Genomic DNA, 16,419 nt, shown 5'->3' on the forward strand with positions numbered 1-16,419 from the left:
AGAATTGTTTTGCGATCTTTGCTTTTCAATTTGTTTACTCCATGTTTAGCAAATGCCGGTCACCTTGTCAGGAAAAATGTGGCATAAAATGGTTAAGGTCGCCCTCTACTCAAAAATATATATGTTTCCCCCCCCCCCCCTTTGTTTCTACAGCTGAATGTTTGAGCCTCGTTGTGCAGAATTTAAAGAAGGCTATTTCGACAATCATTTGCAGAAGGGGGAAAATTCTTCTGTGCTCACAGGAAATCTGATTTTAAGAGGTGGGCCTACGAGCATACTTTGTGACATCATAAATATTTTGGAAGCTGATCCAGGTTCAATATTTAATTTATACAAGTATGATGAAGAAACATCCAGTGCGCAAACATTGAAAATGGATTTTACAGTGAGGTCAGAGACATCTTGTGTCCAACAGTAACATTTTTGCAATGAAATATATTTGCATTGTCATATATCCTGGAATTTTTTTAATGAGGGAAAATGAGGAATCCTGTTTAAGGACTTTTACAAGATAATTAACTTTTCTTTTTTTTTTTTTTTGGGGGGGGGGGACTATTTCAGACATTCAAAGTAGAGTATTTTATGAACATATTAAAACATGTCTGTAGGAGATCTTTTAGATATGGCAGTTGGTAATAAGCGCTGGAAAATTTCAACCCATGAGGTGACTGACAGCAGCTGTGAGGGGATGTAAAACTTGCATTCAAAAAATGTGTCGTGATTATGCCATTTGTGTGTGTTGTGTTTGTGTCTGAAATAACATAAAACAACGGCGCGCACTTACCGCATTTCTCCTCAGACCAAAAGCATTCACCACAGCTGTTTTGTTTTCCCAGCGAACACCATGTTTGTGCCAGCTGTGGGTGTGTTTGTGTGTATGAAGACGATTACATGTTTGAATGTTTACAGGATGCATGGTTGTATACATTGTATCCGTGCACACAGACGCCCCTCTTCATGCCTCGGCGACAGCGTCCTCTGGACTTGAATGAGGTTGCAGAAAGTGTGAAATGGCAACCTGTGACCTTTCTGCCCTTTTAAAAAGAATCTATCTCAGTCACTGTTTTTTCACATCCTGTCTGACACATTCAACTAGCATTACAAGATGAGATAGAAGCCCCAGTTGCAGAATGCAACAATTTGTGTGCATGCACAAACTGTGTGTGGGTACATGACTACAAGTCATTGACATCATGAAGAATGCTGAAGGTGCTGTTTGAAATACAAACATAAACGCAAAGGCCAGAACTACATCAGGATTATATTTAAATGTCTTTTAGAATATCTCAATCTCCAATAAATAACAAAAAAAATATCTACAAACGTGCATGGAGATATATAAAATAATGTTTATAGCGGCTTTAATTGCAAGGAAAGTGTCCACCTCTCTAGATTATTTTAGTATTATCTTCAACATCTGAAGAAGATAAATGATTTACCATTCTATGTAACATTAATTAACTACTGAAGGACAGGTGTGAGCTGAAACCTCCTCCAGCTGTGACCTGAAATCTCTTCCAGCTGTGACCTGAACTAGTCCCACTTCTCTTTCCAGGACTCCAGTGTCCAGGGTTTGACGCTCTCCGCGGCTCTCATGGCTCACATCTTTGCTTTTTGCCTACAAAACACCTCGGTCACTTTTTCAGCTGCATCAAGTCGGACATAGAGAGGCAGAAAGACACCGGAAGTTAGACAATTTACCATTTAAAATAAAAGTGTTTTTTTTTATCTGAATATAGCCTATTCTGAAATAGCTAAACTAAAAATGCTGGTATACATCCTATTTCCATAATAAAACTAAAGTTAAATTTCGAATGACAGTTTGACAAATTAAATTATTTTTGAGAAACAAGCCAGAAATTAATTTCAGGGGAAAAAAAAAAAAAAAAAAAAAATCCAAAACGTTTCGGCTATGTATTTTATTTTGAAAATCTAAACCGGAAATCTTGATTTAAATGCGTCTCGCTTGGCCCTGATCACTTGTTGAACGAAGCGCACACACAGGAAACCCCCACAGTGACACGCTGATTTTAAGAAGCGCACGACTGTCAGCAATTACGAGCATCTTCTTTTCAGATTTCACCACAGACCTCTGTAACAAAGAGATTCCTTCGTTCTTCCTTGAGTGGTTTTGAAAGAAACACCCCAACAAGGCAGAGCTCCGAACTGAAAACCTCTGAAGCTCACATCACAAAGTGGTTATCATGTCTGAAGAAGAGGCTCAAACTCAGCAGCAACAACCACCTGAGCAGGAGAAGAAGCCCGATGAGCCTCCGCCGGCTGCCGCTGATGCTCCGCAGGAGTCGGTCAACAGCCCTGCAGCCGAGGAGCCGCCGCTCTCCTGCCGGGCTCTGGTCCTCACAGGGTATGGGGGCTACGACAAAGTCAAGCTGCAGGTGAAGACGCAGATCAAGCCGCAGCTGAAGCCCGACGAGGTCCTGGTCCGCGTCAAGGCGTGCGGACTGAACTTCGCCGAGCTGCTGGGCAGACAGGGGCTGTACGAGCTGCTGCCTGCCCCGCCCGTCACGATGGGAATGGAGGGCTCCGGGGTCATCGAAGCAGTCGGGGAGGATGTGAAGGACAGGAAAGTGAGTAAAGGCCTGCTGAATGCTCTCGCACACCCACAAAATACCACGGTGGCGTCAGGTCAGGGGCTCCGGAGCTGCCAAGTAGAATATGCCTGCATCTTATTTGCCCTGAAAGGCTAATGGGTTTTTGTTCCTTGCCAGTAAGTGCGCGTAATCTTTTCCAAACACAAAAGAAGATCTCTCATTGGTTTCACCTTTGCTTAGATGTAGAGAAATCGACAAAACCTGTAAACTTAACCAGGCATTACTCTCAGAACCCCAGATTTTTAATGCCTTGAGGATGTAAAAAAATGTGGCCACCTTTTTTTTTTAAGATGATATGTATTTGGAATGGACATTTTCTTTTCTTTTGTGGGGCACTGACAATCAATGTCTCTCTGTAAAGGCAACACATCTGAATGCAACATGTTTCATATACACAAAACAAAGTTTACTTTAATCTTTCTGATCAATAAATGTGTCTTAATTTGAAAAGCGGCATCTAAAGAAGCTCCTCTGCTGCAAAATGTATGAATACTAGTGTCCTTGAAGGGTTTTTACATTCCTCTCTCCTTCACTGTATTTATCTTTGCTTGATAAGAGCGTCCACATTTAGAATTTTTAAAAAAAAAAATTCCTTTATCACGTCTGACGAAAAGGTACAGAACATTTAAATCCATAAAACACCTCTTGTATCTGTGCAGATTTGAGTATCAGGTTTGTTTTCATGCCTTTTAGGTTGGTTGAAAATAATGAGAATTGACACACAAGTCAAGTGTTTTGTGATTCAAGTTCAGTCAACGGGTCTACTTGAAGCCTGCTGATCCAGAGGCCAAAGTGTCCACTGCTAATGTGCACATTTATTTTTGAATACAGCCAATCAAGGATAAAACCAAAGTGACTCATAGCAAGTAACCTTGTCACAGCTTTTGCTACAGCTCTGTTGTTTTCACTCGGTGGTTCAGATTTGTTTGCCTGCAGCTGGTACAAAGAATCAAAGCAGAATCTTTTAACACGTCAGTGGAGATTGGTGTGCCTACACACTCATGCATATAGAACATGGAAAACACTCAGGTTTGAATGAATAACAGGACTTTTCAGCTGATGTGTCAATGAGTTGAACGGATACACCATTTGCTTTGGATGAAAATCTCGGCAACAAATGACTTGCAGGCTGATGTTTTTCTCTTATCCTCCTCTAAATATTTCTGCTTCCATAAACCAAAGAAACATCTTGTTGTAGGATCTGCATCAGCTGAAGGAGAGAAATAAAACCTTCAGGGGGATTTGTACAATAAATCTTTCTGGCCTGGTTTGTGCCTTTTATGTATTAACATGATATTCGAGTCACAGAGCTATGCTACTGATTTTCTCAAATATATACACTGAGATCTCTGCATAACTCAGATGGTTGTTTAGTTGTACTTATCGCTGTATTTCCAGAATCATCAAACCCTCTTCTAAACATCTGGATTTTGAACCTTAAATATTGGCTCTGAGTAACTGGGGTGCCATAAACATAAGACTTAGACAGAGAAAGGCCTTGCTTAGATACTAATGATAGAAAAAAATATCTGTACCATTAACTAATGTGAACAATTGAGGTCGGTTATCAGTCTTCTTTCCATCTTTTTATGTCAGCATTTATACATATATTCTATAATAATAGCTGTGTTTTTCTAAGTGATAGTAAAGCTCATCGCTGTCCCTTGGTGTCCGCATGGAATTTCCCTCCACCTCCACCATTTACTACACTCCTCCTCTCATTCTTCCCTCCATCCCTCTCTCCATATTCAGAGAGCAAGAATCCTATAGAGGGAGCGGTGAAATTCCAACGCCTCCTTTTTGGAAGGAAAACACATGACACCACAAATCACCAGATGCAACAGTGCAGGAAGCTGTGAGGGCCAAGAATGTAGAAATGTATAAGCACTGAAATGACGGAGATTAGGCGTTAAATGGAAACCGGTTCCAGTTAGGTAAAGATTCAGGCTGGTTGGTGTGAGAATATGGGTGGGACCGCAGTGTGATTAAGAGCACAGAGCAGCAGACAATAAGGTAAAGGGATGCCAAAGTGTTTTTACAGGCTGATCTTGGTTTTAATCAGGCCAGACGAGTGGAGCTGGAGCCAGTTGAGGACAGAAGGGTGTGGCACTATGGAAGCAGACAGACGTTTTGTGGGATCCCATTGTAGGATCCCATTACATCTTGTCTTTCCAGATTCAACATCCAGCGTTATTTTGTCACAGATGTTTCTAAATTCGCAGATGTTTACGAAACACGCCAACTGTCTATGATCATGAAACCGTGACTGATATTTCTGAAAGCCGTGTTAAACCGTTCCAACTGGCCGCCTAAAAAAGAAGAAATGTGCCATCATCTTGACAAATCAAGTCTTTAATTAACTTAATGCTGGCTGATGAGAGGACATGGACGCATTGCTCTCATTTTAAAGCATTAGAGTTACGATACTAAGAGTAATACACCTGCAGAGGGGGAAATTAACAGTACAGTTCCCCAAGTATGTACTTTTATAGGTGCACATACACATCTGTATTAAGGAATCTTGTTATGTAAATATAACAATATATCAGTCACAGTAATCGTGTTCCTCCAAAACTTTGACTTTTGATACCGCAGGACTTTTACTTGTAGTATTTGTAAAGTGTTGGCCTGGTCCTGAGATCTAATTTCTTCCTTCCCTTCATGTGTTTGAGTGTCGTAAACAGACACGGAAACAACAAATAAATTTTTGTTGAAGATGCTCTCTTTTGTCTGCTATATGCTGAGAAGTGTTTGTCTAGTTTTTCTGACAGTGATAATTAAATCTGTGCATGAAATCGTTTAGGGTGAAGTGACAAGTCTCCACACAGTTTACACGTTCATGCATTGATATAAACAGCGTCACTCTTGGGTTTCTGGCACAACTTTTGTAAAGACTAATTCAAACAAGCAGCAGCTTTCCACTGTCCTACTTCAAGCACCACTTACAGTTACTTCATTTCAAGTCATCTTTCCAGGAAATGAGCTCAGCCGCTAAACTCACTGTCATGTATATTTGGAGTTCATCCAGCGAGAGTTTCACGAGTCCACGGGTTGAGAAGTTTGATCAACCCAAATTGGAGCTTTGTCATTTGTTGTGGAAGTTAAATTATGTGCAACGACTCCTCAATGCTGGAGCTGTTGGAGCTATCTCACCCCAACAGACACATGTGTTTGTGTGTTACTGTTTTATTATCCGTGCATGTGTTTGTGTGCGTGTTATCTGTCTATTGTCATGGTTGTGTGCAGCAGGAAGTGGGTGTGGCTAGAGCGCTTGAAACCTGTTTTAACAGGAAGCAGCGCAGCATTCATAATCTTTAGACTTCTTTCCTGTGCCCTTCACTTTTTTGTGAAATTTCACAACAACGGTGAGACTTTTATAATGGCATGTCTCTGTGGAATTAAACAGCTCGCTGAGCCTGAACAACAACTCCAATAATCCCAGTCGTCTGAGCTCATGTGAAGAGAAACAAGTCAAATACGTGCAGGAAGTTTCATTTAATCTGGTTTAAAACATGTTTTTGGTTTGTAGGTTTGGACTAAGACAAAGGAAATAAAAAACAGACTCAACACATTTTAGGTGTGAAATGAAGGGAATTCACAGCCTTTACAAATACCATTTGATTCTTAATACTAAATCTAAGAAATTTAGAATTTGTTTTCTGTTCGACCTGAAACAAAAAGTAATCTAACCTTTTGTTAGAGAACTATTCAGCAACTACTTTTGATAATGTATTTATGATTTCAATTCTATTTCAAGCAGAAAGTCCAAATATTTGGGTTTAGCTTAATGTGACAAATTACTGCTTTTCTGTGCATATTTGACAATGGTCATAATAATAATCAGACAAATCAAGCAGTTTGAAGATGACAGTTGTGGCTTTGCAAGTTTTTGACAGGTGTTGTCAGATTTATTTGTATTAAAGATTAACACAGCAGATTAATGAAATCATGAATCATTACTTGCAGCCCCGATTTCAGTATTCCTAATGTACGAGTACAATTTCACATTATTTCAGTATCTACTACCTAGGTAGGTAGGTAGTTACTTTATTAATCCCCAAGGGGAATTTTTTTTTTTTTATCTACCCACCATGTTGACTGAGCAGAGCACCTAGTGTAAAAGTCACAGATCAAATGACTTCCTGCTGACTTGACCACAATTTACCATTTGTTGCTTCCTGATGCATGTGAAAAAATAAAACGGCTTCACTGTCTAATCCTAAAGACAAGAACAAAGTGGATACAATAAATTAAACTGAAGGAAAATGCATTTACTCTTTTTTCTCATGTCACCTGTATTTGTTTTTAAGTGTCGGTTAACCTAAATGACAATAAGCCATAGTCCCTCACTTTAGGTGGGATTTACAGAAGCTTTGCAGACAGATTTGGCTTTAAGGTTTTGATATATTTGTCTGAAATTTCTTCCTCCATGATGCAACGTTCTAAGAAATAAACTGTTTGTGGTGTCGTTCTGTGGAATATCTAGAGCAACTGGGGTTTTTTTGGGAGGGGGGGGGGAGAAACACTTATGTTTTCCAATATTTTCATCTTTTCCAATATAACAGTATCAACATCTAATGATTGGTACAAAATCTGGTACAATAGTTCATGTTTCTCAGATAATAAAAATTCCAGTTTCTTCCGTTGTTGTTCCGTTTTTTGGCGAATCAGCATTTTGGATTTCCTGCGTTGAGATTATTTCAAGAACTTGGCAAACATTAGGGCATAAATAGACCTGCTGCTGTGAACTGTTTATTCATTATTTCAGTTATATTTGAACACTTATCACCACCATCAATGGTAACTTTGCTACTGTAGCTCCTCCCTCTCCTCCTCTTTGCTCCCTCAGGTGGGAGATCGCGTCATCGCTTTAAAACGCAGCGGCATGTGGCAGGATTTGGTCGTTGTGTCTGCTGCCCGCACCTTCTCCATGCCCGAGGAGATGACCTTTGAGGAAGGTGCTGCTCTCTCCATTAACTATTTGACCGCCTACATGATGCTGTTTGAGATGGCCAACCTTCGGCCGGGCAAAAGTGTTCTTGTGCACATGGCAGCAGGTAAGACGCACATAGGGCTCTGAGTGTCATTTGAAAATATTACAAGTGAAAAGTCCTCCGAAGATTTACTTCTCATGTTTGTCCCGTGTTCCTTCCACATGTTGGATTTTTGCTACATGTGGTACAGCAGATAATGTCAATGTTAGTTTTTGGCGGAAGTTATTTAAATTCATAATCTGCATGCTGTGGAGTCAGTGACATTTAGTGGTGAAACCTATTACCAATTCGAAGAGATGATTCTGAAAAAATGAACTAACAATAAGTCTGATAAGGTAAAAAAAAATGCTTACATTTTTTTCATTTTGAATTGTTTCTTACATTTTATTGATGAAACGATGCGTCAGTTCATTTAAAAGATATCAACAGGCTAAAGAAAATAATTGAATTTGCTTTGAGAAATAAAAAAATGCCCCCCCCCCCCCCCCCCCCTTCCAGCAGGACATTCAGTCCCCCCGTAAGTTAAATGTTGAATTTAACAAACCCAACAAACGCCTCCTCTGGTCTCCGGGGCAACAAGTGAGAAGTCACACGGCACGTTTGCTCCAGGTCGCTAATCACGTCTCTGAATGCAGGAGCATTTCTGGGATGAAAATTTATAAGCAGAGAGACTGTGGGTCAGAGGTGAAGCTTATTCATAAAATGGTAAATTGGATCATTATCAAAAATGGTTGCTTTGGCAACACCTGACATTTTAAACAGGGACTCCAACACCGTACCCAACAGATATCTCTCAGTTACTGCTGAGGGCTTTGTTTGTACAAGGCATCAGTAGTATTACTCAGATCACAGTAGTATGAAACTAACACTAATTATACCCTCTGAGCTTCAGCAAATTGTCCACAGATAAACATTTACAAATAGTTGCCCCTTTTAAAATCATAACTTAATAAATAATCTTTAACATCTTCTTTACGTTGACTTATGAGGGAAGATTCAAAGTTCCTTTTCAATTTTGGAAACAGCATTAAGAAAACAATTAATCTGCTGATGAAGACAATGTGGTTTGATCGAAAGCACCAGAAAAGCTATAAATTGACCATGTTGTGAGATTCTTTTCTGTCAACAGTGAAATTTGAGTCTCAGCTTTTTGGCCAAAAAGCATCCATACCTCACTGAAAACTTGGCAAACTCCATCAATTGGTAAAGATCATTTGATATGACAGAAAGCATCAGATGGATACTAAATCAACCTTGTAGTTGGATTGTTTTGTCAACAGCTGATGCCAAATAATTAACTGTGAATCTCATGTATTATTGTTAGTCGGTTCAACATTTCACTTCCTTTTATTAAATAAAAGCTATCAAATTCTTATTTAGAAAAAAAAAAATTTGATCATTGATCGGACATCACTGCTGTATTTTAACATCATGTGCTGTAGATTCACACCCTCAAATGTTCCTGACATTAGGCTGTGATGACCACAAATCCTTTCGGACGGATGGTGAAACATCTTAAAGGCAACAAAGCGTCCTGTTCAGTTGTTTATGTGTGGTAATTATGAACATATTAGAAATATTGGAGAGAAATTGCGGGCAAAGATAAATGAGAGCCACAACATATATTTCCAAATAAAAGCCTGATTTGTATTCACGAGTTGAGACAGAAAATTGTTATTTCTCAGCACTTAAAATTCACATCAGATGGTAGTGGGAGGATTTTAATCAGTTATTTGTAGTGTCTGTATTGGAACAATGTGCTATGTATTCAATATACTAAAGTGTTGCATGTCAACTCCTTTGACATTTTAAAAAGTGACCGTTTATGATGTTGTTTATGTTTGTTTGCTCATTTAGTCTGAATTCAAAATGAAATGTCTAAAAGATGTCAATGCTTTGGTACATCGAATAGCTCGGTATATGACGAACCACTCTGAGTCCACGTATGCAGGTCGGTTAATGTCAGCATCTCGGTCTCCACCATCACGGTCAATTGCTCTTCTGGTCCGCTGCACTCCTCCACCCTCTCCACTCAAAGGCCCTGCTCACACTCGTCGGTATTGAGTGGGTGGATGGCTGTCAGCTGACCTGTATGAATCAGCCACATGAGACCAGGGTGAAGAAGAGGGCAGGAGGGATTGTCAGTGAACCTGCTCGCCCAGCCTTTCACTGTTAAGTGATAACAGGCCATAGAGACCAGAAAGCGCTGTCTTCCATTTCATCTTTTGTTCCTCTGTCTTTGAGGGTTTCAGCCATCATAAGATCACATCTCCAGCCTCTGTAGACCTGAGTGTAATGTAACAGCTGCTGCTGGAGTTGTTACAAATGAAAGTGACCGTAATCTCACCACTGTTTAGATTTGACCTAACATACGAGCATGACATTTAACCTCTGTAAAATGGGACACGTATATTGTTCTGTATCTGTATAAGTTCGTTTCAACACTAAATGGTGCAGAGAGAAATATGGCCATGATTTTACTGCTGCAATATTTCATTATCTGCAAGTATTCATTTTCTTTTTCCAAAATTTTGCCCAACTCGGTTGATATCTTGTTTGATTTTGATGTTTGCCAATGTTTGGCTACACGACTTTTGTTTCCGATTTTTATTCCAAATTTTAGTCACACCTGCTCAAACACCTCTCCAAGAGAGATGTTTTCATCCTAAATGATGAATAAAAATGGATCAACACTCCACCTGTCACCTAACAAAATAAAGTTTGTAGATTCAGTCGAGTTGGTGTACATGTGCTGCTCCATGTAACTGCATGTTTTTATTATGGTTTTATGCCAGTTTTCTACAAAAGGACATGACAAGCTAACAGAAGATTTTATTTAAATCTGAATGCATGTTTTTGTATTTGTTAGCTGTGGTAAATCATCTGTTTATAGCTAATGTCTGCCATATTGCACTGCATAGTCAGAGAAATTGAAACCTTTATTGTTACATTTTTCAGATTATCCTAGAAGAAATGTTGAAATGTTAATTCAGATAACAGAATTGTGGATGGTGAATATTAAGTGTGCTTTATCTCAAGATAAAACCCAAGGCTTGGAGATTGTTGTGAGGGAAATAGTATTGTATTTATTAATGTATTTAGTCGGTGCTCTGTAATGGAGCTGTGTCAGATCAGATCAGCACTGTGCTAACACAGCATTTGAAACCGGTGTACTTTAGTTTCATTGTTGGATGATGAAATCGCCGAGTGTTTCGGAGATGGACCACACAGAGGTTAAAGGCTCATTCTGCTCAAAGTGAAACACCTGCTGTTGATTCTATTCTCATGTCTGTTTGTGCTGCTGTCCGCACATCTGCAGGTGGTGTGGGTATTGCTGCTACCCAGCTGTGTCAAACTGTGCAGGACGTGACTGTTTTTGGCACTGCTTCAGCTTCCAAACACGAGACCATTTCCCAAGGCGGGGTGACTCACCCCATCGACTACCGCACCAAAGACTACGTGGAGGAAATCCGCAAAATCAGCCCAAAGGGTGAAACACCACACCCCTGTCAACTTCTACTACTGCACATTTTAGTGTTTAAACACCGAAGTCCTTCCCTTTCTTTCCTGGCCTGGTTCATATTTGTTCTTCTCTTTGCAGGAGTGGACATCGTCCTTGACCCACTTGGTGGTTCTGACACCCAAAAAGGCTTTAGTTTGTTGAAACCTTTGGGCATGCTTATAGCCTTTGGTAAGACACGATATTTGAAAACAGAAAAAAATATATTAATCTAATCATTTGTTGATTTTATATTCATGTATATATATTTTTTTTAGCTTCATTTAACTTGAATGATTCATTTTGGTTGGGATTATGATGTTTCACATAATTTTATCAAAAATGAATGAGACTTGAATAGTACTTCCCAATGATATCATGAAGCCTGTGAAAGACAGCAAGCTGTGTTTGGTCAGGTCCAATTTGTAGTCCGTCATGTGTCTCATCCAAATCAAGGAGAGATATTATGAATCTATTATCCCATAATCTAACACAACAACCATCGTGATTGGAATCAGCAAAGCGTTCCAGTGCTGTTGTGTAGGTGCAACATTTTTTATTAAAGACAATTTCATCATCTCTGATGGATAGCTGGCAGATACAGTAGCTCTTGTGAACTTTTTCTCTGCATAGTTTTTAATGTATTCTGTTCTATTGTTTGTCATTCCAGGTATGGCCAATTGTGTGACGGGCCAGAAGAAGAACCTGTTGGCCATAGCGAAGACCTGGTACAACCAGTTCTCTCTCAACACCATGAAACTGATACAGACCAACAAGGCCATCAGCGGCTTCCACCTGGGCTACATCACTGATGAGGAGCTCTTCACCAGGATGATGCTCAAGTTGCTGGAGCTCTACAGGCAGGGAAAGATCAAGCCTCGCATTGACTCCTGCTATCACTTTGAGGAGGTTAGTTTGACCATTTTTGCCATCTAAAATCTGAAATAGCTACCTCTGCTTTTGCATGCATAACAGCACTGTTAGGGTATCAGCTTTACTGATGGATTCATTATTTGAAGGTATCTTTAAAAACTGTATCTTAAAAACCAATAAATTATTGTGGATATCTTGCTGATTTGCTGCACACAGCTCTTACTGAATTTATTGGGGAGATATGAGATATGAGGATGCTATTTACCCTCTCGCCAGACCCTCGGCAAGAAAGTGAGAGGTGTACGTCTTAGAGGTTTGAATACAAACAAGTACTTCCTATTCTTTCACCTGCACACTTGGACTATTAATATATGAATGAACAACCAACACAGGAGCGCCACTGCAGCTTCTCTGTGTCACATCGTCAGAACAACTCCTCCTGGTGCAAAGCATTAGATGAGCAAATCTAAACCCCACCCATCGGATGAGATGGCACTTAACAGCTGTTGCTAGGTGACAGTCTAAATTGTTGCCGTGGCATTACGACTTGTGAGGATATCTGTGGTTTGAGTTTCCTTAGCTGGTTTTGACAATAGACAGGAGTGCGATTCACAGCAAGAAACGAACAGTAGCTGAGACAGGAAATAATAGAAAGCATGAATGACTTATGGCAGAGATGCATAACACTGATCACCATTGATTATATTAATGTTCATCCCCATTTTGGCTGTTATCAGTATGTGATTATGTATATACAGAGACATTGGCCCAAGTTAATATTTGCCTTCAGAGTTTGTTTTTTGATATTTATTTTTTTGTGTTTAGATTTGGTTTAAGAAAACAGTACATAAACCCTAAACATTTAAAACCCAAATTAAAGACTGACTTGAAAAAGGACAGGCATTTCAAAATGTGGAAATACATAATATTACACAACATTGTCAGCTTCTCCATTGGTGCCCTGTGCTCTTCACGGATGAGAGCAGGTTCACACTGAGCACATGTGACAGACGTGACAGAGTCTGGAGACGCCGTGGAGAACGTTCTGCTGCCTGCAACATCCTCCAGCGTGACCGGTTCGGTGGTGGGTCAGCGATGGTCTGGGGAGGCATTTCTTTGGAGGGCCGCACAGCCCTCCATGTGCTAGCCAGAGGTACCCTGACTGCCATTAGGTACCGGGATGAGATCCTCAGACCCATTGTAAGACCATATGCTGATGCAGTGGGCCCTGGGTTCCTTCTGATGCATGACAATGCTCGGCCTCGTGTGGCTGGAGTGCGTCAGCAGTTCCTACATGATGAAGGCATTGATGCTATGGACCGGCCTGCCCGTTCCCCAGACCTGAATCCAATCCAGCACTTCTGGGACATCGTGTCTCGTTCCATCCACCGACGCCACGTCCACCACAGACTGTCCAGGAGTTGACTGATGCTTTGCTCCAGGCCTGGGAGGAGATCCCTCAGGAGAACATCCGTGGTCTCATCAGGAGCATGGCCAGGCATTGTAGGGAGTGCATACAGGCATGTGGAGGCCACACACACTACTGAGCCTCATTTTGACTTGTCTTGAGGGACTTCCACAGAAGTTGGATCAGCCTGTGATCTGATTTTTCCACTTTTAATTTGAGTATGATTCTGAATCCAGACCAACATGGGATAATGATTTTGATTTCCATTGATCATTCTTATGTTATTTTGTTCTCAACACATTCCACTATGTAATGAATAAAGATTTTCAACTGGAATATTTTATTCATTGAGATCAAGGATGTGTTGTTTAAGTGTTCCCTTTATTTTTTTGAGCAGTGTATATAATCTAACTGATGACTCAAAGAAACTGTTGTTGTTCACATTTTTCTTAAAGCTGCTCGAATCAAGATTTTTACATGAATAACAACTCAAGCAATTATGTGTAATGTCAACATCGTGTTACTCAAAGTGAACAATGTTTTGTTGGCAGGTATTTAAATGTCTTTTGGGTTATTGTTTTGTTTTTAAGGGTTCCAAACATTACATCAACATCCAGCAGTTATTTTGTGATAAACCCACTGTAGGCTGTTTGCCCAGCACCAAACTGCAGACAATGTCATCAACTATCTGATGATCACAGGGGAGCGTGTAGGAGCTAAAAAAAGATTTCCTCAGAATTTATTCAACATCAAAACAAAACTAAAAGAGAGTCAATATTGGACTTGCCTTCATCAGATGGACACAAACATGACTTCAAACTGATGCTAATCATTCTGTGTCTGTTTGTTGTGCTTAAATGACAATGCACTCTGCTTCGTAAAGCCGAAAGAATCCCTATTGTGCACATCCGTTATGCTCCTCTGTCTTTTCTCAGGTGGCTGACGCCATGAAGCGCATGCACGAACGCCAGAATGTTGGCAAAGTCATCCTCCTTCCTGAACCCAAGAAGGAGGAGGAGAAACAGAAGTCCAACACTGACGCGGAAGAAAATGATGCTGTCGTCAACGAGAAGAAAGAAGAGGCTACAGAGGAAGTTAAAGCAGAAAAGGACTGAGTAAGAGTGTTTATTTAAAAGGTATTCTCAAGCCCGTCCTCAATGAGTTACGTTCAATGTTCCGTTGTCAAAAAAAGGAAAGAAACGAAAAGAAAAATGCCATAAATTCTTTGACTTTGTCAGTATTTTCAAATTTGTATGAAGTTTTGTTGTGCAATATGTCTATAGTGCAGTGTCTTTGTTGGAAACACTTGTTTATTGAAATAAATGGTCACTGTATTCCATTACATTACCTGAAGAATATGATTACAGACAGTTCTTAAAATTGACTGGTGGCAAAGGGGCAGAGCTTTGAATTTTTGTTTTGTCCCTCTGACACCAGATGAACCACAGCTCTAACATAACATCCGTAAATTAACAAACCAGGGCACAACTATACTCTTACTGACGACTTTAAAAAGTAGGACTGAGGAGCTTTACAATAATAATCTCGAAATACATTTTAGCAACTGTGCTGACTGCAGACTACAACAATGTCTACCCAATATGCCCTCTTTCAGGCACCAAATCTGCCAGTAGCCTCAAGTTTTATACAGTATATGCTTCTACCATCTTTCAAGTTGGCTGCTAATCATAAGGTTGGCAGTGCAATCCCCAGTTTCTCCTCTCAACATGTTGAAGTGTCCTTGCGCAAAACACTGAACCCCAAGTTGCTCCCGATGGAAAGTGAGCACCTTGCATGGCAGCTCTGTTGCCATTGTTGTGTGTGTGTGTTTAATCCATTTAAAGATTACTGGCAACTTCACCGTATACATTAGAGTCATTTTGATTTTTACTTTTATATCTTACTTTATTGTCTTTCAAACTGCCCAACATTTTACATCTCTCCTAATCATTTAAGGGTCTGCTGCAAGGTACTTATTCTTAATTGTAAGAACTTGGATGCATTTACGAGGTTGACACTCACATCTCATAAAATGTGGCAAAAAAAAATTTAAATTTTTTTTTTATTATAATTTTTTTTTTAATACAAACAGGGTTTTGTTTGTTTGTTTGTTTCAGTTTTCCTTTAATCAACATCATATCTCAAATTTGGCAGAGTAATAGTCCCATTGCAGATCTTTAATTGGATGAAGTGATTAACAACTGTAGTCAAACAAATTAAATGATTTACCAAGTGACATTTTCTATTAGTGTAAATAAAGTGGTAGTGGCTGCTGGTGTAGTTTAGTGGAATGTGATGCACTACTAAAATGTGTAACGGTGAGATAAAAGTGTCTTTTCACAACTTCTTCTCTGATGAATGTTGCCACACAGTTTGAGGCTTTGTCTGTTTAAGGATGGTCACTGTGTAATTGTAGTTTAACTGTTGTATTTTCCTCACTTATTTGGGCCAAATTTAAAGCCCACCTTCACCACTGCGGTCAAGCCGACTATGAATAACAATTAGGGGGAATTCCCTGCCTGGCAATCATGCTTGGGTTTTCTTCCAAAGAATTTCACACTGAACTTGAGCTGAAACTGTTCGGAAAACAATCTGAGGGAGGTTTGCTTACCTTAATTCTGCACCCTGCTTTAGCTGCTTTCTTAATTCCTACATCCAAATTAAAATGATTAGTGGCAAGTTTACAGAACTTCATGATTCCTCTTATACATATATATATAGGCAGTCGTTTAAAAAGTTAAACGGAAAACTGGGATGATGCTTCGCCTTAAAGTCCAGCTTGTCTTAATCATGCTTTTCTTGTTATATTTCTGTACTCGGTCTGCATTCATTTCGAAGCTCTTACAGCACAGAGTGATTTATTACTTCCATTTTCTTCACAGTCATAATTATTTTATTGCTTGCATATCTGTTTCTTTGAATGGATGACCTAACTGGTGGGGTTTGGCCTCAGCAGTTCAGATGTTTTACCCAGCTGTGGGTGTAATTTAATGCTGTGACGCAGAAGCACAAAAGGAAGAGTTTTTCCTCCTC

General features: G+C 39.8%; 1 protein-coding gene across 1 annotated transcript; it reads left to right on the forward strand.

Annotated features, from left to right (window-relative positions):
* Nucleotides 1-1,990: 1,990 nt before the first annotated feature.
* Nucleotides 1,991-14,733, forward strand: LOC138617103 (synaptic vesicle membrane protein VAT-1 homolog). The gene is made up of 6 exons (XM_069691818.1): nt 1,991-2,588; nt 7,462-7,669; nt 10,926-11,096; nt 11,208-11,297; nt 11,776-12,014; nt 14,322-14,733. Exons 1-6 carry the CDS (start codon nt 2,205-2,207, stop codon nt 14,499-14,501), a joined length of 1,272 nt encoding a protein of 423 aa, XP_069547919.1. The 5' UTR covers nt 1,991-2,204; the 3' UTR covers nt 14,502-14,733.
* The last annotated feature ends 1,686 nt before the right edge of the window (nt 14,734-16,419 follow it).

This window comes from Brachyistius frenatus, unplaced genomic scaffold (assembly GCF_029030835.1).
Source record: "Brachyistius frenatus isolate BFR_SWC_R1_liver_20210118 unplaced genomic scaffold, ASM2903083v1 Contig_11, whole genome shotgun sequence".
In the NCBI taxonomy this organism is placed as follows: Eukaryota; Metazoa; Chordata; class Actinopteri; family Embiotocidae; genus Brachyistius; species Brachyistius frenatus.

Coding starts and splice junctions, on each gene's coding strand:
- LOC138617103 (XM_069691818.1), top strand. CDS start 2,205: ATGTCTGAAGAAGAGGCTCAAACTCAGCAGCAACAACCACCTGAGCAG. Junction 2,589..7,461: donor AGGATGTGAAGGACAGGAAA/GTGAGTAAAGGC, acceptor TTGCTCCCTCAG/GTGGGAGATCGCGTCATCGC. Junction 11,097..11,207: donor CCGCAAAATCAGCCCAAAGG/GTGAAACACCAC, acceptor TTCTCTTTGCAG/GAGTGGACATCGTCCTTGAC.